Source organism: Ananas comosus, linkage group 22 (assembly GCF_001540865.1).
Source record: "Ananas comosus cultivar F153 linkage group 22, ASM154086v1, whole genome shotgun sequence".
NCBI classification, from domain to species: domain Eukaryota; kingdom Viridiplantae; phylum Streptophyta; class Magnoliopsida; order Poales; family Bromeliaceae; genus Ananas; species Ananas comosus.
In genome coordinates this window covers 9,019,133-9,046,964 of record NC_033642.1, presented here as the reverse complement: position 1 = coordinate 9,046,964, position 27,832 = coordinate 9,019,133, and the positions used below count along the sequence as shown (strand labels likewise).

The 27,832-nt window shown below is 36.9% G+C and overlaps 4 protein-coding genes across 6 annotated transcripts; all 4 read right to left on the bottom strand.

Moving 5' to 3' along the window:
• LOC109727611 (putative threonine aspartase) lies at positions 62-6,222 on the bottom strand. Of its 2 annotated transcripts, XM_020257768.1 has the most exons (11): positions 5,824-6,220; positions 5,004-5,054; positions 4,278-4,398; positions 4,026-4,110; positions 3,519-3,600; positions 3,249-3,387; positions 2,593-2,750; positions 1,331-1,494; positions 725-845; positions 539-643; positions 62-404 (listed from the first exon to the last, which is right to left on the bottom strand). In XM_020257768.1, the coding sequence occupies exons 1-11, from the start codon at positions 5,962-5,964 to the stop codon at positions 315-317; spliced, it is 1,257 nt and encodes a 418-aa protein (XP_020113357.1). In that variant the 5' UTR covers positions 5,965-6,220; the 3' UTR covers positions 62-314. The 2 variants fall into 2 exon arrangements, with proteins under 2 accessions (XP_020113357.1, XP_020113358.1); XM_020257769.1 differs by lacking the exon at positions 5,004-5,054 and having other exon boundaries at positions 5,824-6,222.
• On the bottom strand, positions 7,102-14,837 carry LOC109727323 (ABC transporter F family member 3). 2 transcript variants are annotated; one of them, XM_020257396.1, is made up of 18 exons: positions 14,575-14,778; positions 13,504-13,719; positions 13,104-13,296; positions 12,758-12,966; positions 12,522-12,680; positions 11,978-12,106; positions 11,803-11,904; positions 11,531-11,677; positions 10,763-10,825; positions 10,433-10,479; positions 10,255-10,314; positions 9,777-9,859; positions 9,316-9,410; positions 8,660-8,746; positions 8,179-8,266; positions 7,756-7,841; positions 7,561-7,623; positions 7,102-7,442 (listed from the first exon to the last, which is right to left on the bottom strand). In XM_020257396.1, the coding sequence occupies exons 1-18, from the start codon at positions 14,776-14,778 to the stop codon at positions 7,314-7,316; spliced, it is 2,160 nt and encodes a 719-aa protein (XP_020112985.1). In that variant the 3' UTR covers positions 7,102-7,313. The 2 variants fall into 2 exon arrangements, with proteins under 2 accessions (XP_020112985.1, XP_020112984.1); XM_020257395.1 differs by having other exon boundaries at positions 7,102-7,623; positions 14,575-14,837.
• LOC109727304 (luminal-binding protein 2) lies at positions 16,432-20,762 on the bottom strand. Its single transcript, XM_020257365.1, has 8 exons — positions 20,602-20,762; positions 19,462-19,729; positions 19,157-19,371; positions 18,792-19,034; positions 17,989-18,468; positions 17,525-17,679; positions 17,305-17,387; positions 16,432-17,207 (listed from the first exon to the last, which is right to left on the bottom strand). The coding sequence occupies exons 1-8, from the start codon at positions 20,648-20,650 to the stop codon at positions 16,709-16,711; spliced, it is 1,992 nt and encodes a 663-aa protein (XP_020112954.1). The 5' UTR covers positions 20,651-20,762; the 3' UTR covers positions 16,432-16,708.
• On the bottom strand, positions 22,363-27,779 carry LOC109727208 (protein odr-4 homolog). The gene is made up of 11 exons (XM_020257210.1): positions 27,603-27,779; positions 27,260-27,487; positions 27,085-27,183; positions 26,652-26,740; positions 26,086-26,202; positions 25,674-25,788; positions 24,682-24,766; positions 24,474-24,583; positions 23,663-23,808; positions 23,405-23,501; positions 22,363-22,977 (listed from the first exon to the last, which is right to left on the bottom strand). Exons 1-11 carry the CDS (start codon positions 27,681-27,683, stop codon positions 22,672-22,674), a joined length of 1,473 nt encoding a protein of 490 aa, XP_020112799.1. The 5' UTR covers positions 27,684-27,779; the 3' UTR covers positions 22,363-22,671.

Sequence of the window (27,832 nt, the reverse complement as noted above, 5' to 3'; positions counted from 1 at the left end):
TCGATTGTGCATAGAGAGTCATACACAAAAAGAGGAAGAAAAATAATTGACCTCAAACCTGTTTACTAAAACTCTTTTTTTTAAAAAAAATAAAGTTCTACAAAGGAATACATGACCTTCGCATGTCAATAGTTGTAATGCCAAAGCATTACGAATGATATGAGGAAAATAAGAGAAATAATGATGACACTTATCTTCTGCAAACAGCATAAAAAGCAGTGAAGATTTGCAAATTTTGGGGCATGGCATCTTGTTCAAGGTTTTGATAATCTTCTTCTTCTCTCTCTCTCTCTCTCTCTCTCTCTCTCTCTCTCTCATGATTTTGCCGTAGTAAGATCAATTCGAGCTCCAAAATGATTGATCGTATTCTGGCTCGTGGGTCCTGAATTTCTGAGTATGGATATCTGATATTCAAATAATAATAATGGTTATTAAACAAGCATCTAAACCTCGTATTCAATTACAAACAAAGATTAATCAGCAAATAGATAACACAACATACAGCGTTGCACAGAGAGAGAAAGAGAGAGCAGTTAACCTTGGGTCGATCCATGGAACTTCCGAAATAGCCTACTCCAAAGGACGAAGAGGAGTAGGCCGCAACAACCTCGACAGCCTTTAATACTGTTAACTTCTCGGCCACCTGATAAAAAAGAACCACATATGACCAAGTCTTCTGAAAGTAATCCAAGATAGGAATCAGTTCGCGAGCGAAAGTGAGCACCTTGAGAGTGTCCGCCTGCACCAGCAACAACCCAGCACCTGTATCGTGGGAATTTTGACGACTACTCTGAACAACAGAACGCAGAACTTTTATGCATGCAGAAGCGGGACCCGACTGTGATCTGTGCAAATAACAAAAGCCATTCTTTTACCAAATAGATCATGAAGATGTTTGCAGTTCGCCCAATGGATTAGATATGCAATTTAAACACATGAGATGCGACATTAAGAATTGCTGTTACATCTGAAGGTTGCTTGATGAAATTTAATATATTATCCGTGAATCATAAGCTAAAAAGACAAATTTACAAATTTTTCTTGCTTGAAATTCATGTATGCTGTATGGTAAAGAGAGGTGGTTAGTTTATGAACATACGTACATGCATGAAATGACATGTGTATATATATACATCAGTTTATTTGTATCTAACTTACAGATATGGATATCGAATGCAAGCAAACAATTTCTAAATAGAACAGCATGCAATAATCAAAATATAAAAAAGGGGGTAAAAAAAACATCCCATTCTGTTTCAGTAACTCATACATTTGTGTGTTTGTGTGTGCGTAAAAATGCAGCAATCAATGGAAAAGAAAGACAGCATACAATGATGATGACACACAACATTCACGCGCTGCAAATCCTTTGATCAAGTATTCGCCAGCACCACTTGCACAACAACCAACTATGCAAGGAGCTCCAAAGAGATCTTTTGATGAAGCCCAGCAACCTGAGCCGTACATTGCAGCTAATCCAACACGGCCATCAATCTGCTAGAGACTTGGTAATTTAATGGCAATAACATGACCAAGTAATAATACTTTTAAAAAAATCATCACTGCTTTAAGATGACTAGGTAATAAAATATAAAAAAAAAAACAAAAATCAGAGCTTAATACTTGTACAAAATCATAAGCGGAAGGGCTTAAAAACCAACATCTTTATGTTCAAATACTCTACTATCCCACATAGAGAGAGTTCAATGCAACTTACGTGGAAACTCGTTTGTAGCCACTAATTCTTTCACGAAATACTACCCTAATGTACTCTAATGCATGCCACAGAAAACCAAGTGGAAATCTTTTCCGACACAAATTTAGGTTAAACTGAAACACACAAATTTCATTAAATAAAGATAATATACACATTCCAGAATCTAATATATTTTACTATTTTAATGACAAAGAGATTGCCATGAGGGTGCAATAGAATTGTTTCTTCAGGTACCTCCACATAGAGATTATTTTTAAATTTGTTAAGAAAAAAAAATATCATCAAATGAAGGATTTCAGATGTTCCATATGGGATGTGACAGGACATTTTTTGGAGAATCAACATCATTTTATGGGCTTGGGAAGGGAGGGAGAGAGAAGGTGGTTTTGAAAGGCCACAGATTCAGGATGCAGAATACGCAATCAAGAGACATCATGGGCATATTAGGGACGAACAATGATTGACGCTTTATGTATCATTCAAACTGACGGATACTTTATTACCCATCAATTTCAGATCCTAAAGCACAAATCTAATGCATACATTTAAGGCTGGGTTCAAACCTCAAACCTGTACAAAAGAGTTAAGAAAGTTCTCAACTAAAGACACCTAAGAGGACCTCAGCCTATCTAAACTCAGTCCTCAAAATTCAGGCCTTTGAAGTCCCCCTAATTGGATTTGGATCATTCTGACTACCTTTGTTGAGTTTGAGCATCTACAGCTATTATGATTTGTTTTCTTACCTCATATGACTATGAAACTCTCCAATCTCACACAAACTGTCCAATCTCACCCCAAGCAGTGAAATATAGGGACCCAAAATGCACATCAGAGATTCTGAAAAATTAGAAGAGCTAGATGACACATAAAATCACCTTCAAAGCAATGCCGCCACTTGATGCTCCTGATGCAACATTACCAAATTTATCAATGCAAACTACTCCAACTGTATCCATCATGCAATCCTCCCTATCACTTCCGACAAATGGGTCTTCTCTCTTCTTTGAGACAATAAAAGGTTGTCCTTCTGTCACTGAAATCAAAGGAGAGTTGCAATGAAGCAAAACCCAGCAGACAGCAATATAAACTCATGTAAAACTAACTTTTGGTTCGAAAAAACATGCTACAAGTAATCACAATATCAATAGATGTAAGCTAAATGATAAATTCATTAGTGATAACTAATGTGTGTGTGTGCATCTAATTGAACGTGCAAATGGCACATACAGAATCTTACACTTGTTACCATAGGATATTCCAAGACTTGAATGTGTCATAGATATAGAACATGCTAAATATTCACATCGAGTGATGCCCTTAGCCATAGCTCAATTTTCCAGTTTCTTATTTAGAAATGGTAAAATACATCTTTAAAATAATCTTTTGCAAGAATTATATTTAAACCAGACAAATTTTCCAGCTGTACGAGAAAATTTTTTTCTTCAGTTCTTAACAACGTTATCATCATAGACATCACGGAACTAAAAGAATACCTGATTCTAACAATGGTACTCATGGAGCTAAAGAATACCTGATTCTAACAATGGTACTGCACTTTTAACAGAATCAGAAGTAGATGCTGTACTGGAGCATTCCTCTTGTCTCTTAACATCTCCAAGCATTGATTTATATTTCAGCCATTGTGCTTTCGTCCTCTCCGTCACCAACCACTAGTAATATGTAGAGAAGTATCAAACGAGTGCAAAAAGCCATTTTTCAGAAAAGCAAAAGAAGCACCAGGGTATTGTGATAATGATTAGTGATACAACAAGATTGATAATTAAGAGAGAGAAAAAAATACTGAATTTGCTTCTGAAATAGTTGCTGGCACATTTATTCCTTTAGACTTTCCCCATTCACGTGCGCCTTCACCCACCAAAAAGCTAAGAGTATGCACAGAGAATGAAATGAATCATCCGTCAATCAAAATTATTTATAAGGAAGAGGTATTAATTGACACTAGAGTGGTATTGGGAGTGGGGGTTGGTATTAGGGGACAATGCAGTCTGTTATGTTGATATGTCCCACAACATGTTGGCCATAATGCAGAATAAAAACAATCCCAACACACCATAGGGTGGAGTGTCAGATGAAACGATAAAGAATCAATGGTTGCTCGAAAACAGGTTTGTCCAATCAGTTCTTGCTTGAAAGCAAAAAGACACAGTATTGTCTTCCATATGTTATAAAAGCCAACATACCCTACCTTGTATTAATTTACAGCTCACAGCACGAAGATACTAAGATTTATCTCTCAGTAAAAGCTAAAATAATAACGAATTACGAAATTCCCGAAGAGTTGCATTACATTGGAGGTATTCGACCAAGTAAGGAAGATCCCAACATTTGCTCCTTAGCCAAGCACGTAGCAATTTGAATGGCATTCCTTACACCTGGTCTACAATAAATAAAAGTTTCTATCAGTATCCACACAAGAATGACTCTCTTCAAGAATCACAAGCAAACCAAATCGAGAATATAGTTTTAGCACCGCATGATTTGAACCCCCAAAACACTTATATGTCATCCGGCATATGCAAAAAGATCCAACTACAAGTACCTCGTACTGCTCCAACCGCTCCGAAGGCGCCAGAACAACCATCCATTATGCTTGCATCACACTCCACATGACCACTTTCGGTCAAATTCGAACCTCGACCAGCATTTGTGACTGGATCATCCTACAAAGAACAAATATGGGAATCAATTGCCCAAGTAAAACGGAACTTACAAATAGTAAGGTGGAGAGACACAAGTCGATACTATACATGCTACATCTTAAATTCAAGTGAGATAGCAGGTCACATCCCTGTATTTTCAAGAAATGAACTCCACTCATGTATATTTCCTCACATTGAAAGCAAGGGAAAAGGATGAAAGTTAGCCTTTTCAAATCAGAATGTCTGCATGTTAACCAATTTACACTATGAAATGAGAATAAAATGAGATTATTGAGCAATTGACAAAAAGTATTTCCATAAGCATGTACCTTGCCAACCTAGAACGTAACCTAACACACAGGATTTAGAAAAGAAGGACAAAGATATCAAATGAGGCTTGGCCATCTCCAGTAGATACAGCTAAATAGAGATGTTCTAAGAAATCAATGATGACTGTACGTTCAGTTATTAAAGAAAAATGGGCTGCGGACTTCCTAAAACACACTGCATCTAATGCATATCAATTGCTAACAGCATTTACCATGAGAATAAGAGTACTGAAATGGAACTCTAAATTTAAACTAGAAATGTAAAGCTTGACATAAGATTTTGATGTGATTCCTGACCTCTAAGACTTGAATGGCAGCTGAAACAGCATCCAAAATTCCAACATCAACCTAAATATCAAATGAAAGTATCAGCTTCTTTTTACTATAACTTATAAACACATCTAATTAAAGTTTTAAAAAAAATAAAGCAAGAATAATCATCATGCTCATCAAAAGATCTGAGACCAATAGTGTACCAACCCAGAATTTCCTTCTGGAGGCAAAAAATTGATATACATAATAGATGGTTAGTTCTATATGCCAGAATATAAGCATCAAATACATGAAATCATAATAAGTTCAGAACAAAACTACATATTAGAGTTAGACAAGGGATAAAAGTTTGCCCTATACATGTTATAAAGTGGGGGAGAAATTGACAAAGATGTGAACTAAAACTGAACTATACCGTATTTTGGAACAGATACCTGAAGTTTCAAAAGTTTAATTTTGGTACATAACCTTATACTACGCTTGATTTAAGCGTGTCCCTATCAGAAAATAACAATATTTTTAACTTTGTTTTAAAATATATTGTAGCCAAATAGAACACTATGCTATTCAAACATTCTACAGTTAATCACAAAAACCATCAAATTCCAACAAAATTTAGTTAAAGTTCTGAGAAATTTACTGAAATTAAAAAGAATGAAATATTAAGTAGTGGAATCAAAACCTTCTAGTAAGTTCTATTCATTTTTTACCCCAAAGAAAAAGAAAAAAAAAAGCTTGTATTGTACAATAAACGCATATAAAGGAGATTCAATGCTGCATTAACAAGGAAGTGAAGAAGAAACCCTAGAAGAGCAGTAGCTCGTAAGGGATGGAGAGATCGCACCTTGCGAAGGACGGAAGCGGCGGCGAGGCACGCTCTCTTCATGGCGCGCCTAAAGGCCTTCTCGTTCGAGGGCGAATGGAACCCCGCGCCCACGTGAACCGCAACGAAGAACCTAGGGTTTCCTCCGATCTCCTCCGCCATTTCTCCACAAGCTAGGGTTTCGAGAGCGAGCACGAGAGAGAGAGAAAGAGAGAGGGAGAGGCGGGGATGCGGGAAAGAGGAAGAAATTAATAAAAATATATATATTATTTATTTATTATAGTCGTGCATTGCGCTGAAGCTTCAGAGAGAAATACGGCTAAATGACTCAATGAGTCTCTCGGGTGAGTCCGTACAGCGAGGGAGAGAGTGATTTATTTGGCCGAGAGTTGCATACTTGCATGCGTGCGCAAGAGAGAAAAAGGGGAACGCTCGAGCTGAAGCTATTCCGCATAAAAGAGAAGTGGGATGTAATTTTTTTTTTTCTGTAAATAAATCTTATTTCATCTTTTTTTTTTTAAGTATAGTTTTTTTTTTTTTTTTTTTTTTTTTTTTTTTTTTTTTTGGTTAGGATTGTGATTATCACATCTTTTGCTGAGGTTATAGATTTGTGGTAAATTTTTTATTAGACATTTTTATTGTAGAATTTCAAAAATCAGTATAATACTGAATTTATAATAATCAGGATCTGAACGGATGGGAGAATTTTCAAAAGTTCAGTACGATACCGAATTTATAATAATCAGAATCAAAGCGACACCTTCAATACCAAAACTATATATAAGGAATATCGAATTTATAATTATCAGTATCCGAGAGGAATCGTATCAAAGCAACACCCTATATATTGACCTATATATAGTGCAATATGCCAATACATTGAAATGGAGTTCTCCAATTAAGTCAACAATAATATCAAAGTATTCGATACATTTAAGAAGGCCCTAATTATTGTTAAGAAATAAATGTCAATCGAAAGCGAGGAGTCGTAACTAGCAACAATATGATATCATCGCTTGTACTTCAGTCACATACTTTCTAATTCCTTTTTTAGCATTACAAAAGTATACTTTTGGACCCTAATACAAGTTTTTATTTTTTTCTTTTTCCCCTTCACAAACGGAGTTGTAGTACATCAAGCCATGCAGAGATTAGAGAAGCAGCAGCATCCTATCACAAAATCCTTTTTTTTTTTTTTTTTGCATCCGAAAAAGGTGATGCACACTATATGTTCGCGAGACAGATAGTGTTAGAACACTCACTGTACTTATCTTATTCAGCATCCAAAGACAGATGGTGTTAGAGTACACTAAGCACTACACTGTTATCTTGATATTATATGCTATCTACCAGTAATTTAGGAGTATGAAACGAAAAGATAAAGCCGCATCACCATTTTTACAAAAAAGTCCTGCCAATACGTTCTGCAAAATTTGAAATTACACGAATACAACATGGAACTACGTAAATAACGGTTTATATCGACCGCGCATAAATGTTGAAAAAACATATTAGTTCCCAGCTGATTTCAGCATTTTCTTGTAATCTTTGAACGTCCCGGAGAATGGCGTGACTCTACCTTCTGAGACCACCCACAGCTCGTCGACGCTCCCTGTTATAAGGTGCTCGTCGTGGCTCACCTGCACATGATATTTGCCGAGAAAAGGGAATAAACAGGAGAGTAAAATAACACTGCAGAACAGCAGAATAAAATTGGATTAGATCACCAAAATAAACGGTGGTGGGAAAGAGAAATACCATTAGAACTCCCCCCTGGAAAAGGACCAACCCCTGGATCAGTGCCTCCACTGCATCAAGATCCTGCAAAGTACAATATATGGTTCAGATTCAGTACATACGGTAACAGGGAAACATGTAGAACAAACAAATTTGAAGTTCAAATAAAGCATACATAATAATATATCTATTTTAGAGACAACTTGATGCACTTACTAGATGGTTTGATGGCTCATCAAGCAGAATAATGTGCGGCTTTTTAAAGGTAATCTTTGCAAATGCAACCCTGCTTTTCTGTCCACCTGAGATAAAAATGGTAAGCTAAGGGTCAGCTAGAGGAGTCTCTAAGTATCAATATAGGCGGAGGAAAACCAAGAAACTCTCCTTATGACCAATTCTAATTCAGTAAGGTTAAGTCAATTGACTTTACAACAGATTACGGGATTATCATTCTCCCCCAACCCAAAAACAAAGTTCTGCCGAAGTGTGAAGCCTTGGGCCAATTTGCTACGTTTGCTGATAAAAATGATATTAACAAAGAACTAATTGAAACAAATGTAACTGTAAGTCAAACAAGTGTTCAAATAATACAACAAATCACGGTTTTCAGATAGAATTTCAGTAAAAATCATAAATTACCTGATAAAGTGTACATCGGTTGCAGGGCAAGACTTCCGGTGACACCAAGTGAACCCAAATGAGCCCTTAGTTTCAGCTCAGGTACACCCTGCAAGATACAAATGATTAAGTGTTCAATTCTAAACCAGCTCTCCTAATGTTCAAAAGGGTTAGCTGCTGGATCTCCTAGGAGACCAAAAAATCAGCCTAACAATTTTAAGACACTAGCGAACCTTTATCATGGTTATGGTGTGTAAAAGATAAAGAAAGGATAAACCTAAAAGAAAACTAAAAGTAATTGCAAGTTTTAGACATCAAGCTGCTGTAACATCAAAAAAATGCAACTGATGAGCTTAATAGCAAACACTTTCATTTCCAGCAATGTTTTAGTCAAATTATATTTCCAAGATATTATTAGAGTTCTATTATCTATTAAAGACCTAGCAATGCAGATTTGTCATGGTCATTTTAAGCAAAGCAAAAATTATTCATTTGAACTTACTGGGTAGCATTTCATCATATACAGAAGGGCATTTGAAGACAAATCAAGCCCATCAACATGGTGCTGACTGAATACAGCCATACGAACCTGTGGACACAAATTTGGAAAAAAAAAAGACAGTAGATTCAAAAGGAGGACAAAAAAGATTCGAAGTGCATAACAAATACAGATTATCAATGACGAGGAACAACACAGAATCAGAGTGAGATGAGGCATCAAATGATTTACAGCTTAACTCCATCATGAAACAAGCTCTTTACCTATTGTCACATAAGTGCAGTATCTTACATAAGGAAAATATATGTAGTGAACAAACTAAGCATGAAACACTCAAACACTAGTATCAGACTTACAAGTTAAGAGCTATCATGCCTTGAATCATAAAATAAAAAAGTTGCTTCTTCCAACGTCACGTCTCACCAAGGCAAAATCAGAATAACAAGGTTGAAAAGATGACGCCAACTGAGAAAATTTTTGCTTCTATCGATACCATCATGATTCAATAGCTAAAACCATAGAGCAAAGTACATGGTTCTTAAGTTTACGTGACTGTAGATTAATTCATCAAAACTTTTTAAGTGCAACTAAGCATAACTAAAAAAAACATGGTGTCAGTTTTCAAGAAAATCAATTCTACTGTTTCAGGCTGAAAGTACCTTTGCAGAACGATACACTGTTCCAGAAGTTGGCTGAAGTTCTCCAGATATCAATTTCAGTATGGTTGACTTGCCAATGCCATTTGGACCCACCACTGAAACAGAATAAATACTGGATTAATGGGAGAAAGGACCAAGCAAAGAATGATAATGCAGCCATAAGCCCATAAATATGAAAGTTTCTACTCATTCCCCCTTCTGAAGATAGCATCGTGAAAGTTCCCATCTTGTATAGGGTCAACATGATAAAATATCATATACAAAAAAAGTAACGCATGAAGGAAGTGATTCTCCCTCATTTTGGTTCACATCTAAATATAGGAAATTACTGAATCCCAACTTTCTATTAGGATGTCAAGATCTAATCAGCAATTCTAATACAAATAAAACATTGTATGCAGAAAGCGATTCTTTAATAATTTAGTTCAAATATAAAGCATGAGAAAGTAGTGAGTTCTTACTTGCTATTCTGCTGTCGAGATCTATACCAAAATTCAAATTTTTGAACAGTATAGGGCCGCCTGGGTAACCAAATGACGCATCGCTGCATGAAAATAATGGACTCAATACCAGATATAACAGATGCAAAGAAAAATATTAGGATTAAAGCAAACAAATTAGATATCATTTTTAACACAACTCAGTTATGGAGTAATATTATAGCATTCATGCACAACTATTGATAGCGAAATTAATAAAAGAACTAGAATGCATACATGGTGAACATGACTGACAACTTCTGCAAAATATTGTGGAAAACTGAATTTCAGTTGAAAAATATCAGCTAGCTAAACTGGAAGGACACTTCAATCCAATTTTCCATGTAATTGGCATTTGAATTTCCAAGCAAAAAATACATGAAAATTTAGAAAAAGCAAATATCACTATTCTGACATAATGAAGGAATTATATTAAATTTCTAGGGCTTCATAAAGAAACCTGAAACTAATAATTGGAGGTCCGGGCCTATCATCTGGTGTAGGGAACTCAAACTTGTAGCTGAAAAAAAATAAAAAAAGGTGGTTAGCATTCAAGATGGGATGGATAACACGATTATAAGAACCAAATCAGATTCCCCCAGAAAAGGATCAAATTATATAATAAGATGATAGGGTACTCTGGATCGTTGACGACTTCATCCACACGACCCATTCGATCCAATGCCTGAATAGTTTGTAATATAATTACATCAAAAGGCATAGTGGGTGGACATATAATAAGATTTGCAGTAAAAGCAGTAAGTTGCATTATGCAAAACAGATTAAAACATTGTGATGCTCTAAAACCTTATTGGAAGTCATTGTGCAAATAGAACCTAAATAAATGATTAGAACCAAGCATCTTTTAAAACATCTCTCAATCTTATTTCCTTGCATGAAACATCTTGTGAGTTTGCTAAACCAGAAAACAAACTGATATAAATACTTTCGAAGATTGAAAAGAATACCTTAATTCTTGATTGAACAAGAGATGCTCGCTTTGCATTGTAACGGAACTTATCAATAAAAGTCTGCAAAATAGAGCAAAGGATAGTAGATGTTATATGCTACCATTCTAAGTGAAATCATGGAATATACCAGTCACCAAAACAAGTCCAAATTACATTCAGTAGACTTCAACAAGAAACATGCTTCCGAAGTACCAAAAAAAAAAAAGAAGCAAAAAGAGGTTGAGTCTTAGATGGCATTAACATTATCTTGTTTCATACAATAAATTTGTAAATTCTGATATATTCTCCCTGGCTAAGCCGAATCTTCCTTGTTCAGTTTAAAAGAAGTTATATGGTAGTTATTCTGTAAACATTGCATATGCAATAGCAGCAATACAAACATTTAAAGTGGAGTGGCAGATTTTTATATGCTTTAATTTCATTTAGATGTATTAGATGTTAACCGTACACCTCAACATAGCTAACAAAGTCCCATCACAAGTAGAATCACGTTTATTTACACATTAAACCTTGTTATTTAACAGGATTATTGCCACATGTCCATCCTTAATAAAATGCGACTCTTAGCAACAAGAGTTTCTAATCATCTTCTACTCTCTCCAGGAAACAGCATAATAAAAAGCAATAAACTGCAAAAGAGAAATGTTTGCGTAAATAACTAAATTGTTCAACCACAACAAGCCATAAAACAGCAACTCTAAGAAAATAATTGGGAAATTTTGCTATAAAAAGCTTAAGATTTTCCGCATCAGGCTCAAGGCAAACCTGCATGTGGGCTCTGGCCTTTTCATTTGCCTCAAAGGCCTTCTGTTGATTTTTGAGCTGCTCCTCTCTTGTCCTCTCGAATGTGTCATAGTCACCTTTATAAGCAGTCAACTTTTGTCCATGTAAATGGAGAATGTCAGTAACTACCTGAAAAGTTTACCATACTGTCATTTTATGGCCAAAAGGACTTTCAATTCTTTTTAGTTTTTCAGAGTAATGTGAATATAGTGGCTTATTTAAATAAGTTGTAAAAAAAAGACAGATGTCAGTACTGTGTTTAGAAACTCTCTGGCATGAGAAACCACAATAAATGTCTTCGGCCATTTCACGAGGTATGCTTCAAGCCATAATACAGCATGAAGATCCAAATGGTTCTGCAAAATGATACATTTAATTAAATGTTCCTGCTGAAGAGTCGGAGTGTATAGAAATTTTACTATTGTTTACCGTTGGTTCATCAAGCAGCAACATATCAGGCTCAATAAATAGAGCACGCGCTAGAGCTATCCGCATACGCCATCCACCAGAGAATGCTTTTGTGGGCTTCCGCTGCATTTCTTGGGTGAAACTGAGACCCTGAATTTTATCATGTTCGACAAATAATTCAGTTGCAGCGAATTGTTGCAGTCATAGATATAAATAAAAAGAAGAAAAGCATGTACAATTAAAATGAATATATGCTTTTACATCTAGATAAATATTTCTGATTAGTTATAATCTTAACATAAGACTTGTACAAGTAATGTGAATACTGTATACAAGTCTGATATGCATACAAGTACAGTGTGCCAAAATATTAACAACCTATGTAACAATACACAGGTTGAAACAAAAATATATGTCCAAAGCAACATCTATTGCTACAATTTCATGTAAACCATTACACAAGAAGGAAAAACAAAAGAACAACAACACAAAAGATTTTGATATCCAAAAGTTTTCAATACTGGGAAAAAGTTCAACAAAAGACATGAAGACCAAGTAAACTGACCGCCAGAATTGAAGCTGCACGGGCCTCTGCAGAGTATGCATCAATGAACTCGAGTCTCTTATATATCTGCTCAAGCCTTTTGCCAATAGCATCTTTGTTCACACCGCCTTTTACATGTTCTGTACTATTTCCTGATTCTGCTTCATATTCTAGATCTCTCTATAGTAAGATGAAATTTATATTAGTACATCTACACAATAGCAGCTGTAACTCAAGATGAATAGGCAAACATATACCTGTTGAGCAAGTAGGTTAGCTTCTTCTTCCAGAAGTTGAGCCCTTTCAACATCAGAGTTCAAGACACACTGAAGAGCCGATGTGTCGTCTCCAACAACTTCTTGCTCCACATGTAATATTTGGCAGTTCTTAGGAATTCCATCAATGGCATGCATGGCCATATGCCTAAGGAAGGAAGTTTTACCAGTTCCATTTCTCCCAACAAGACCTGAAAGAAGAAGGCATAAAAGCATTATACACAACAAAAGAGAAGGTACACGCGACTCACAGCCCCCAATCTACGTTAGAATCAACCCAAATATTTGATTCCACAGAAATGGCAAAATATTATGAGAAAACATTCACCGTAGTGCCTTCCAAATGAAAGAGTCACTGAAGCATCTTTAATGAGGTCACGGCCACCGACAGTCACGGTGAAGTTCTCCATATGGATATCCCTGATAGTTGGCCCATCCTCATTTCCACCATGATTTACGCACACAACAGGCATCCCTGCTTTGACTGCCTCCATCTCTGCCAAATGCATTTGATATTGGGCCTGCAGCGCCAATGTGTGAGCAGAATACACAAAAAAAAAAAAAGAAAAATAATTCAAATGCAAAACAGAATATTTCCATTGAACCAACTCAGTGCAAAACTTTAATCATAAAACAAGGCAAAGATAGTTGTCTACAGAATAGCTGATTGTTAGTACAAAAAAGCTAATTAAAAATTTAGATTTCAACTGTGAAGCTACTGCAGATACCTCTCTTTGCCGCTCATCTTTCCTCTTTCTTCTTTCAATCTTTGCTCGGTCGCGTTCAGAAAGTACCGGACCATCAAGTACCTCCACCTGCTTTTTTGGAGTTTCCTCTTCATCCATCCCGTCAAACATTCTTAAAGGTGTAGCAAGACTACGGACAGCTTGTTTAGGCTTCACCAAGCCATGTTTTCCAAACTTTTCTGAAAGCTTGCTGCAAATCTATATACACAAGTACAGGAAAACAAGCATATGAATTAAAATGAAGTGGCGAAACTTGTACCGTTTTCAGAAAATTTTCCTAATGCAGAGCTTTCAAGCATAAAATTACAGAAATTCAAGTTATCTGGAGAAGTTATGGATGGAATGTTTTTGTTTGGACTGATACCAGAGTCTAATCAATAAAGAGGCTGGTTATATAAAAAGCCATTCAGAGACCAGCAAATGAGTCTTTCTAGAATATTTAGAAAAGAAACCACCTTATTTCAGGAAAAGATTCCCCTACACTACAATCTCCAGTCCTACTGTTCATTCTGAAATTCCAGATTTATGCGCAAAAGAAATGATCAGCAAAGTCTCCCAATTCTGGACATTAAAACCCGTCGTTAATAGTGGCTGAGCAGATAGTTCTTTAGGGCCATGTGTGGGATAGTCATCTCATCTCAATTTCATACGTTGCCTTCAAATAACACAGATAACAGACGATAAAGATATTTCACTCAAATCACACCATCAAAACTTAAAACAAACAGAAAATTAGCATATCGTGCAACTTTTGATATCTTCTACTCTGCCATCGTATACCGGCGTACATGTTTACGCACGTATCTACCTAGAATCAGTTCCGCAAGTGCTTTTATTGTTATCCATTTTCTAATTTCCTAGTTCAAATTACCAGTAAATGTGGCACAATCAAGCACATACTCCTACCGCGATCATAGCCGTTTCATCACATCAATCACACACCATGACAAATAAGAAATCGTTCCTAATGCGATCAGATTCTAGGGTTTTGCAACGACAAAGGATCCCACAAAGTATCGGCAGCATGAAGAGGAAGATAATAAGATCGGGTACCGCACGACACTCGGGGAAGTCGTGGACGCATCCGGAGTCAACGAGGAGCTCGCCCACGGCCTCGAACACGCCATCGCCATCGACGCCGAACTCGAAGTCGTCGTCGGCGAGGACGTTGATGATGTAGTCGATGATGGGCTCGTCCACATCGTCGGCGCGCCGCCCCAGCACCTCGTGCACCACTGAGCTCGCCACCGCCGCCATGGTCTCCCTCTCCCTCTCCCCACCTCTCTCTCTCTCTCGCCGCTCCGCAAAGAAGAAGAAGAGCCGCACGTGTGAGTTTATGTGGCGCGCGTGAGAAGGGTTGGGTCGAACTAGGGTTCGAAATCACCGTCCTAATCCAACGAAAAGTGTCAGTTAGAAAGGGTAAATTAGTAATTACACCAATGGTAGGATTAACTGGTAATTACGCCGTAACCTATTGGGTGGGCATATTAGTAATTATACCGTAGACCATAACCAATTAACCATTGGTGTCCAACCCCTTTTTTTCAAGTTTTAAATTTGATCCCTAATAATCTTTTGGTTTCTATAATTAGGTCTCCAATATTTGTATTTTCAATTTAGTTCTTTCAGGCAAAAAAAAATACTGTTGTATTAAGCACCAAATTGTAAAAAATAAAACGCTAAGAATCAAAATGAAAATTTGGGCAAAGGTTGGGGATGAGCAATGTAACTAATTAATCAGGTGACAAAAGCATTCCATATTTGGGATTTTTCTCCTTCCTGTAATGGATTTTGGTTTCATCAAGTAATCTTTACAAAACTATTAATTCTCGTGGTTTCTATCTGACGTGGCAGAATTCTGTTGAATTTGGGCCTACCTAACTACCAGTGTTATTATCACCTTCTCTATCATTTCTATTGAATATTACCTAACTATCAGTGTTATTATCACCTCCTCTATCATTTCTATTGAATATTAAGTCCACCTCTACCCGATACTTCCTCTCATGTATCCGATTTATCTCCCAGTCGTCTCTTCACATTCTCATTACTTTCTCATTTAATAGACTAATTCTTTCATCTTCCATTTTCATTTCCGTTTAATCAAATAATCTCCTCACCTTCCCATTTCCCATTTAATAAAGTAATAGCATTTATCTTTTCATTTAATAGAATAATCTTCCTATTTTTTTATTTAATAGAGTAATAGTGGAGAAAACGAGAATGTCATGCCTTTCATCGAGCATCCTTCCAATTCACCTTTTTCTTTTCCAAAGTTTAAAACGTATACCGTTTGCTCTCCTAATGCCATAGGCATAATCAATTAAGCCATTCGACCCCCTCTATTACATCATACACGCACACGCGTCAATAAGGTCTGCGATGCATCGGTGTTGTCGACTTTCACCCGGCTCCAAATCTTTCTCTCTCTATTTAGAGGAATATAAATAAATAAATAAATAACAATATATATATATATATATATATATATATATATATATATAGTCCGGCTGGGATACTATCGATAGCATGAAGCATTTAATGCTATTAAGTTTTCTGCCGTTAGATTTATCTCTTTTATTATTTTCATTCATTCGATTATATTATTCAACCAACCACCCACTCAACCCTAGAGGGTCCACATCATCCTAATCATACATCTTGTAATACAAGGGTAGAAAATTTATTAGCATAAGTTATTGGTGCTATTAACAATATTCTAGCCTATATGATATTAATTCATGGAATAGATCTGAGAAGAAGAGAAATAAAAATACAGTCGCAAGTGTAAGTTTTTGAATAATTTAACTAATACTCAGATTTTCTTTTCAAATATTGGAATTGTAATTTGTTGAATATATAAACCATCAAAAAACCACACATTCTCTTCAGCTCCATGAGACAACCAGGTTCCCACAAATTTTGGACAGTTAAGGAAACATCATAACATAAAAGAGAAATGAAAGTTTTCACAGTGATTAGTTTTAGTATAATGTCAAAAAAAAAAGTTTAAATACTTAAAAAAAGGAAATTGATGGAGGAGTCCATCAACCAGATGGTTCAATCCCCAGCCTCAAAACGAAAAAGCCCAAACTAAATACCATGAGGGCTTTCCCCTCTCCTTGATCCCACTACTACTAGAACTAATTTCTCTTCCTTCAAGTGATTCCGACTCTTTCGATTCGATCTACAACTCATCATGCTCGTCGTCGTCGCCGCCTTCCGAGCTGGCGCCGGGTGCGCCGCCCGATCTTTGATAGACGGCCGAGATGATCGGATTGCACACGGCCTCCACCTCCTTGAGCTTCTCTTCGTAATCTTCCTTCTCGGCGTTTTGGTTATCGTCGAGCCACTCTAGGGCCTCCTTAAGCGCCTCCTCGACCTTCTCCTTCTCCTCGCTCTCGAGCTTGTCGGCGAGCTTGTCCTTGTCGTTCACGGTGTTCTTCATGTTGTACACGTACGTCTCGAGCTGGTTCCGGGCGTCGATCTTCTCCTTGATCTTCTTGTCCTCCTCGGCAAACTCCTCGGCCTCCCTGACCATCCGGTCGATCTCCTCCTGGCTCAGACGGCCCTTCTCGTTCGTGATCGTGATCTTCTCCGACTTGCCCGTGCCCTTGTCCTCGGCCTTCACGTTGAGGATGCCATTCGCGTCGACCTCAAAGGTGACCTCGATTTGAGGCGTGCCCCTGATTTGATACATTAAATGAACAATTAATAAACTGGCAGGAAAATAAATGATTGAGGAGTTCTAACTGAATGCGAATTGGAAAATAGAGATCAAACCTGGGAGCAGGTGGGATTCCGGAAAGATCGAATTTCCCAAGAAGCCTGCAGTCCTTTGTCAGACTCCTTTCGCCCTCAAAGACCTAGGAAGGAGATCGATAAATATCAGTCTAAATATCCAATGGAGAGCATATAGTTTGTTAACAAATGCATCCAGTAATAGTATTTGAAGTACATCTTTTTACTGTTTGGTAGAAATTTGAGGATAACATCGCTATACCTGAATAGAGACGGTCGTCTGCTGATCCTGGTAAGTGGTGAAAACCTGGGATTTCTTGGTGGGAATGACGGTGTTCCTCGGGATCAACTTAGTCATTACTCCACCAACAGTCTCAATTCCAAGAGTCAGCGGAGCAACATCCAAGAGAAGAATATCTGCAAGGTGTTATCACATAGATATCGGTCTTTAGCACCATAATTAAAAAATAGTAAAGAACTTTTACATATATGTCCCTACAATATCATCTCGAAGGTGCAGAATCTCACAAAAAGTATACCCTTTCCATTGAAGTTGGCTTTGTATTATGTAATTTATTATAAGTTGCATTTTGAAAGAATGAGCGTGTGCGTAGAAAATCAAGTTTTTCAAGGGATATAGGAAAATTCAGATTATGTAGGGAGCTATATAAATAGCTAATTTTGCAGGGGTGTTAAGAAAATAACTCGTATAGTACATAACAGTACCTTTAGTTTCTTCACCACCCTCTCCACTTAGAATGCTTCCCTGAACAGCCGCACCATAAGCCACGGCTTCATCAGGGTTCACTCCCTTGTTCGGCTCCTTCCCGTCAAAATAGTCCTTCAGCAGCTGCTGAACCTTGGGAATTCTGGTACTACCACCCACGAGAACAATCTCGTCAATTTGATGCTTCTCCAAGCCGGCATCATCCATGGCCTTCTTGACAGGCCCCATGGTCTTGCGGAACAAGTCGTTGTTCAACTCCTCGAACCGAGCCCTCGTTAGCGGCTCGGAGAAATCCAACCCTTCATAGAGAGACTCAATCTCCACACGGACTTGGTGTTGGTTGCTCAAGGCTCGTTTGGCACGCTCACACTCCCTCCTCAACTTCCCAAGGGCTCGGTTGTCCTTGCTGATGTCCTTCCCGTGCTTCTTCTTGATCAATTTGATGAAGTACTCCATGATCCTCTGATCAAAGTCCTCACCTGCAAATGAACCACGTTTAGGGTCTCTTCTACAATAAGAAAATGCAGTGTGATAGTCTAGCTAAATGGGATTGCAAGAGGTAAACGTGCAACTAATCTGCACTATTGAAAGTTGTATCACACAAGATCCATGCAAACAAAGTACAACGTCAGCTTCATGAGAAAATCGGTTCCGGCAATAACTAGGATTGAGCTTGAAAAGATATGGGAGATGCTTGCTATGTTGTATTTTTAATCTATCCATATTGCTTATTAGCATCTAATCGAGGAAAAGCTGAAGATGCATTCTAATGAAGTCACTTTCCAAGAAAATAAAAATTTACCTCCAAGATGAGTATCACCATTTGTCGCCAAAACCTCAAAGACGCCATTGTCGATAGTCAAGATACTGACATCAAATGTCCCACCACCAAGGTCGAAAACAAGGATGTTCTTCTCACCACCCTTCTTATCCAGACCATAAGCGATCGCAGCAGCAGTCGGTTCATTGATTATTCTAGCAACATTCAAACCAGCAATAATACCGGCATCCTTTGTCGCCTGTCTCTGAGCATCATTGAAGTACGCTGCAACATGAAATTGCAGGAAGAAAAGATAATTAGAAACAGTATGGAAGAGAAATGTAATAGCAAGATAAAGGGTAAAAAAAAGCATTTGTTTGTTTGTTTTTTTTTTTTTTTTTTTTTACCGGGAACAGTAACTACAGCATCTTTGATCTTCTTTCCGAGGAATGCCTCAGCTGTCTCCTTCATTTTGGTGAGGATCATTGCACTGATTTCCTCCGGACTAAAAACCTTGACTTCTCCATCCTTAATCTTCACTTGGATATAAGGCTTGCCATCCTTGTTGACAATCTTGTACGGAAAAAGTTTTATGTCCTTTTGAACCTCCTTGTCTTCAAACCTATAGATATGCAAATTTACAAATAAAAAAAAATTGTTCTACATATAGGAGATTAGAAGGGATTATGTCGAGGAGAAACTGAAAGCTTACTTTCTTCCGATGAGACGCTTGACATCAAAAATAGTTCTCTCGGCATTTACAGCTGCCTGGTTCTTCGCAGCCTCACCAATCAACCTCTCACTATCCGTGAACGCCACCCACGATGGGGTGATGCGGTTTCCTTGGTCATTAGCTATAATCTCCACATGACCATTCTTGTAGACACCAACGCATGAATAGGTGGTGCCGAGATCTATACCAATCACAGTACCAAGCTTGGTGGCCTCCTCTTTTGCAATTGAAAATGCAAACAAAGATCCTGAAAATGAAATATTGATATAAGTAAGCTTTTGGCTTTCATAACTCACTACAACAGTACATAGCTGCAAGTTTGTTATTGCTATTGAAGGAATAATCATCAAAGTAGGTAAATGTTCATTCCAAGTAAATAAGCTTGACTAATTACAATGTGCAAACAAGCACTGGTAGGCACTTCCCTTGATAGTTCATGATAAGTTACAAGTATAAGAGATTAAGAGGCTTCAATAAATACATTATTTATGCTCATTGCACAACAAAATTATACACATGGTATGAAATATTGATAAGTGGTATACCTGAAGGGTGTCTCTTAATCATATAAGGAATCAAGTGAACAAAAGCTTTAGGGCAAACATCCTAAGAAGAGAGAAAGGAAGCAGCTTTACATTGAATCTAAACTAATGAAGCAATAATATTATTATGCGATCCTCGATCGTCATTTATTTCTACTCAGTGTTTAAAGTGAAGATGACAACCATAAATGTGATCTCCGATCGTAATAGTAACTGATAGTTACATGAATCTGATCTATTTCCTCTCAAAACAACGACGAATCACATATTATCAAAGAAGAAGAAGCATCAAGCAAGAGAAAAAAAAAGTAAAATTAAAAAAAAAAATGCAAGAGGTTATCCGATCCTGCATTTCAAATCAAAACATCTGATACAATCAATGAACCAGGATCAAGCAGCACCCGATCTAGAAAAGGAAATGAACAGGGAAAAAAAAAAAACCAAAATCAAATGAGAGATCTACAGCATACATCAACTCATTCAAAAAAACCATCATAACCAGATATAGCAATCAGATCCGAAGCAACAAGACAATTAGATCGAATCGAGCATCAGCACTACCACCGCCACAACGTACCTGCGATCAAAATCCCCAACAAGATCACGGATCCTCGGCTCCGATCCATGGCGCTCCCTTCTCCTCCTCCTCCACGACTCTCTCTCTCTTTCTCTTTCTCTTTCTCTCTCTCTCTCTCTCTCTCTCTTTTCGTGAGGTGGGGTTTATTGAAGAGAGAGAGAAGAGGAGGGGGCTTAGCGCTAATTTATAGGGCGTTTGGGTTCCGCGAGACAAGGAGAGGGAGGAGACGTTGAAGCGGATCCATTTTCGCCCATTACATGTCATTACGATGACGTGGACCAATCGGATTGCTCGAATGAGAGGCTTCCACCAATGGGAGAGTGACTTGTTGCTGGGGGGATCTCCGCCGTCCGTTTAACCAATCTAGCGGACGAGATTGCTTCAGGTCGATTGTGCCACGTCGTCGTGGAAACACTAGCGGTTGATGAGCTGATCGAAAAACTACTCTTTGCGATAATAACGTATTAATTAACGCTATGAGTGTATCATTATCTAACTAAAATAATATAATGATTTTATATTTTAATATTTATTTAAATAAATTTAGGTTAGTTTGTATTTTTGTGCAGCATCTTTATTTTTGATTGATTAGATAGATGTTTTTTAGGAAACTTTTGATTGACCAATAGGAAAAATAAGAACACTGGGGATTTAAGACACAATTAAACTTTTAGATAAAAAGTGTATATATATATNTATATATATATAATTGAGCTCCTATGTTTTTAAAAGTATCAAGTTATTGGTGCTCGTAGATTTTTAGCCATTGGATTAAAAGATATGTGGTTAAGATGATGTGTGCCCCCTAGGGTTTAGTGGGTGGTTGGTTGAATAGTATAATCTGATGATTGAAAATGATCCGAGAAGTAGATCTAACAGTAAAAAACTTACAAGCACCAAGTGCTTGGTGCTTTTACAAACACCATAGCTNATAATTTGCGAAACAACTCTGTCAAATTTATATCTGACGGATTAACCATCTATCGCCATGTAGGAACCACGTAGAAATTTTTTTTCCAAACACGGCGAACGTCATCATAATTTTTAAAATTATATGTAGATTATATGAAAAATAAAAAAAGTGAGGTTGTTAGGATTATACATGGATTATTAGAATTTTTGTTTGATTGTTAAGATTTTATGGATAGATTATTAGAATTTTTTTTATTGTTAAGATTGTATGAATAGATTATTAAGATTTTCAAGTTATTAAGATTATATGTAATATTTGATCATTAGGATTATATGGATAGATTATTAAGATTTTTTTGATTGTTAGGATTGTATGGATAAATTATTAAAATTTTTAGATTGTTAAGATTATATGTGATTTGTTGAAATATTTACGTGGTTGTTAACAGCAAATTGTATGAATTTTCACACAAACGATAAATGATTCACGCTTTGTGTGAAAAATTATGAAGACGGTAAATTATTCACGGTTTTTTTAAAAAAAATCACATCGTGGATTCTACATTGCAAAAAGAGAATTAATTTTTCGAATATAATTTTGATAAAATTATTTCGCAAATATCTAAATTTTAGAAGGTTATGTTGAAAAAAAATCAGTTTTATATACATATATATTATATATTATGATGAGGCGGCACGCATTCATTGGCGGTGTAGACATTCCTCTCGTGCAAGGGTTATTTTTATAATTTTGGTATAATATGAAATAAATAGTATCATGATAAACTGAATCTAAAAATTAACAGATTATCAGCTGCTAACAAAAAGAAACGAAAAAGAAAAAAAAACTACAGCAAAGCTCAGCTAAGCACAGTCCCCTTCACTAGAAAGTAATGGTGCATCCTATTTCGGAAGCGTAGCTATTACCCCTAAAGAAACAGGATTGTTTTTAGTTCACACCATAAGCAAAACACCATAAGAAGAAACAAGATTGTTTTAAGTTCGCACCATAAGCAAAGCACCCTAAGGAAAAAGATTGTTGAGTTAACCAAAACTACAATGGGCAAGAACCTTATAGTATATAATTTCACAAGGGGCTGAAAAGTCCATAAAGATATCCTTAAAAAAAAATGTAAAAGATGGAATCAAAGTGCAGTGTCATGGAGCTGCTTTTGAAGATCCAAAGTATGCAACTGCAAACCCAATAAAAAGCGCAGCTAGTAGGACGAGTAAAGCAACCAAATAGCTGGAATTACTGTTTTTTGATTTCCTGGTGTCGGTTTCTCTGCTTGAACTGGTTTCGTTCGTGAGATTATTGAGAGATTCTGAAACATCTCCATTTTTAACCACATCCCAGAAGGATTTTCCATTAAGAAAAGCTGTTTCCGATTCCGGTTCTAGCATCGCGGAAATCTCTGGTGGAGTTTCCATCGACAACATCTCTTTGCAGCGATCTTTTGTATCCTAAAAGATTGAGGGCAAAAAAGATACAATATGATGATAAATAAGAAGTGGAACTGAATCCTTTATTAAGACAATTTATAAGCCTTCTAGGATTCTTTATCATGGGGCTTTTAAATGGAAAATTATTGCCTTGGCTTGGCTCTCCCCATTACTGAACCGACATATGACCTTTTGAATCTCTACTTTCAATTCACACAACATTCACATACAATAGTTTGTAAATTTGAGTAGAGATCAGATCAACTGTGCACCCCATGGTTGATGAGGTTGACCAAGTCCAGGCAATGTTTTACGAACCATGCATGAGGAAAATACACAAAAAAAAATTTTAGACAATCCACAAACATGCCTACCGGTGAAACAAAACCTTGGTTGCTAACTAAAAGTATAGATGAGCCAGCAACACATGATCAGAAAGAGATAAAACCTCAAATGTTTCTGATGGCTGGAGATAGTCGCAAATGAAAACGTCATCGAACCAAGGGACCAGAACTCTTCTAGGAAATGAAAGGCAAAAATGTTTTCTGCTCACCAAAGGTAATAGATTAGTTGATAAAATCAGAACCTTTATTAGTTTACTTCCACCAGCATCTTAGCCTTGAGATATAGAGTACGTTTGCCTAATAGTATAATTAGTAGTTAGGTAATTATTGAGCACAAAATAGTAGAAGGACTGAAATATTACCTTAATTCATGCAAAACTATTTCCTGTACGGGTTTCTCAGCTGGTGCACCTTCTTGATCTGCTACAGCATCGCTAGCACTTGATGCCACTTCTGCTTCATCCGCAATTATATCAAGTCTGCATCTTAGGCTGGTAATAATATCCCCCTTAAGACAAAAAAAAAAAAGAGAAAAAATTCAAAGCTGGTCAAGACAACTAAAGGGAAGAAGGGTTTTTATTCGCAAACAAGCAATTATACTGTGTAGACTTTTAAAGGCCAACATATGAGCTCACCCTATGTAAGAGGTTGATCACAGTTCAAAAGCAACAAAAATGTAAAAGAAATCTAGCACTACCAGTTATTGAATCATCTCATGCTGTTCCCATGCATTTCATACTAAAATATTTCGAACATTATTCACCACCTATATGGACAAATTTGCAGGCACAGAAGCAACCAACATTCAAAATAACAACTGAAAAAGGATATAAATGCAATCAACTAGATTCTCAGATGCCGGTTGACCGAAACCACCTTCATCTCTAACTTTGTTGATAGCAACCAGAGTGCAAAAGCTCAAATTTTATTGCAAAGTAAAGCAAATAGACATTTATCAGAAAAAAATAATAGCACAATTAGCATCACAGAACAACAGGAAAATCTACCCAAATATCACTTAAATTATGATTACAGATGTATATAGAGTTACAATGTAACAAGAAGCTTCAAGTCAACAAATGTTGATTGTCCTCATCGTTATAAATAATCAAAAGAGTACATCAAACCACATTAAAATGTAAGTAATTTAAAAGAGTCTGTAAGAGATCAAACCTTTAGATCAGATATAGCTTGTGAAACAGGTTCTCTTGGACCCAAGTATGCTGTGCCAAAAACAGTTCCATGGTAGACAACAAGTCCAGCAACTTCTTCTATACTGCGTGCTGTACAAAGACCAAAAACTCAGCTTTTCAAAATGATATAAGAATAATAATGTGAAGACTATAAAGGAAAAGTAAGCTACCCTAGAAGGACCACACACCTTCAGCAAGTGCATCTCCCTTGAATGGTAAAAGGAATTCAACTTTATGTAGACCCCCAGTCATAGCGGGCAGATCTTCAGTTACCTAGATGACAAATATACATATAAAAATGGATAAACAAAACAAATATGAAAAAGCATTAGAGAACAAATGTATGAAGCTATAGAAGGGGAATAGTGCAACAAACTAACACTGTTGAGATCTGTCCAAATATTAGAAACCTGTACAAGTACAAATAGATGGCATATACAACTAGATACTTTATCTATTAGAAGATTTGGGATTCTAGGAATAAGGCAAATGCACAAGACATGGTACTTTGCTCAACACTAATGTTAGAGAATTAGTTATTGGAATTAAGCCCAACCATTTAAAAGTAGGATTTTCTGATTAACTTCAGAACAAGTTACCCTAATGAAACTTATTGAGCAAAGAAAAAAAAACGATTTCCAACTTTTCGAATAGATCTAATAATCATGAAATGTTGCACACGCTACGATGTATTCATGTCTTGCCATTAAGATGTGGCAACAGCAGGGAAACCAATGTCTTCTTTACGCTGCGAATGAATTAAGTAAAGTTTCCAAGTAGCACATCAATCTTGAAAATTGTTGGATATCTCTAATAACCAATGAGAGCAGCGTATATCAACCATTAGAAATCCCCATTCCACTATCTTTGGCTAGCACCAATAATCAACTGGTATTATGATATATATCAATTACCAATCTAAGCAAATTATTAATTATTCTTAAATATCTTTTAGGCTATCACCTACTTTGAGCCCTAACATCACTCTTTCAATCTATAGAATAGCTACTTCCTGTAATGAAATAGAAAACGAGTTTAGGATGTTAAAACATTTTTTGGATGTCAAATCATATTTTAACAGCTCGATGATAAGGCATCATAGCTCACTCAGAGGAAAAATCTCTGTAATATAAAAGGCGTAATGTAGTGTCCATATAGCAATGCTGTAAGAGTGCTTTACCAAGTTGCCATCTATCAAGACTTTTGCAAATTGTACTTCCTTGGCAAGGTGATTGATTCCCTTCAAAGTAACATTCTTGAAAGTTGTGGAATCAAAAGCTTGATCAATTGGTAATCTATGCCACAGTAATATAGAAAAGAAATGTTAGTGAAGAACAACTGAAGTTCAAATTAAGAATCAGGCAATGTTACCAAATGGAAAGAAATCTAATCATTCCCCTTCAATGTTTATAAAGTAAGAAGTATGAGTTATTTAGTCTATAGTTAATCTGCCTTCCCATATTCTAATGATGATTCGAAAAATAATAAATTAGCTTTTGTAGATAACTGTAGAGAAACCGCAGGAAATAAAATATGAAAAAAGAAAAATTCCTTAGGCAGCGAACATTGTAAAGTTTTTCATATTTGTATACCGTATCTCAAAATTATATGCACAACTGAAAGCTTGAAGAGAAGCTAACAGCTTGCCCATTTTGAAGTCGCATGGCTGCAAATTAGCTGATGCCAATGTGCAGATTCGAGAGGCCCACCTATCAAAATAAATTAAATTTGTATCACTATATTTCCCGATATTCAATATAACCTTCCTATGCTCCAAATTAGAGAATTAGAGAAGGTAAGCTCTAAAACACCAAGCATAAACAGAACAGCTTAATGCCAATGAACAGCAGAAGATTTCTAATGAAAGGTAATCCTAATTTACTACATTCTAGTATGCACATCAAACATATTTGAAATTCTAGTATTTTTGAAGCATGAATCGAAAAAAAAAAAGAATTTTAAACCGTAAAGAAAATTAACAAAAGGAAAGAATCTGCACTCACGTTTCTATACTAGAGGTATGTTAGTGCCAAATCATGTAACAGTGATAAAAACAGAAATCAGAAACATCAATACTACAATTAACACTCAGAAAGATTCTCAGCAGTACTAGATTTAGATATATCTCGGAGCTATTAAACAATAATTGTTCTTATACCTTCTTGGGCTATAAGAAATGTGAATGAGCAGCCTCTCATCAAATCCGCTTTCATACCGCGGTGTTGCTTCTGCAACACCCCTGATAACCTGCAAAACGGTTTTTGCATGACCGGTGAAATATACTTATGCCCTCGAAGCTCTAAATGATGAACATCAACTTCACTATAAATTGCCCAAACAATTTAAAGTACAGTTAACATGCAGCAACAACAGCCATAGTATAATAAGAGCTAAGCGTGGCGGGTACCTACCACAGTCCTCAGCCATGTTAAACTGAAGATAAGTAAACAATGAAAAAGGGATTGCATTTAAGTCAAGCTTACAATGTAGTTTTAAGCAGTTGAAACCGCACAATTCCACTATTTCAACTCCTCCGATGAACAATCGATTAACTTGAAACTAATACACTATAAAATAAGCAGGTTCAGTACCTGCACTAGTGTAGCAGGCGAAGTGGCCTTAAAAGAGGCTTCCGACGCCCACATGTATATCCCAATCACTTCCATTCCACCAATCATCATTCTCGACACCTTCAAATTTCACAAATTAAACAAGTACCATGCATCAAAAACTTCACATTGGGCACCAAATCATGTCCAAAAGTACCTGGCGCGCGTGCTCGGAGACCCAATCCCCATCGATAACAATGGAAGGGGGCGATTCGTTCGAGCTCTTACCACCCTTCGATCCCTTCTTCTTCTCCTCGCGACCGCCGCCGCCCTCGGATCTGAGGGAGCACGCGGGGCCTCCGCCATCGGTGGGCGGCGTGGGGATCAACGCGTACACGAATCCTCGCTCCGAATTAGGGCTTAGCTTGCCAATGACAAGCCCAACCTACACAATAACAACCACAGTAACGTACATAACGAGATCGGAGAAGAACAGAAGCTCCAATGGCGAGAAATCAATCGATCGATCGATCGATCCAGAGAGAGAGAAACAGAGATACTTGAGATTGGGATCCGGATTCGAAGAGGCGATCCTCAAAGGGTTTGAGGAGGGTTTCCTCGCCGACCACCGTTTTCACCATTGTTGGGGACGATCGGTGGATTTGGTCGAGGGATCGAGCTCTCACAGTCACAGTGGAGGGAGTGTCGGTGTACGGAAGGGGATGGGGAGAGTAGGGGACGGGTTTCTATTTTATGGGCCCAAAAAGAATTTGGGCCAAAGTGTACAAAT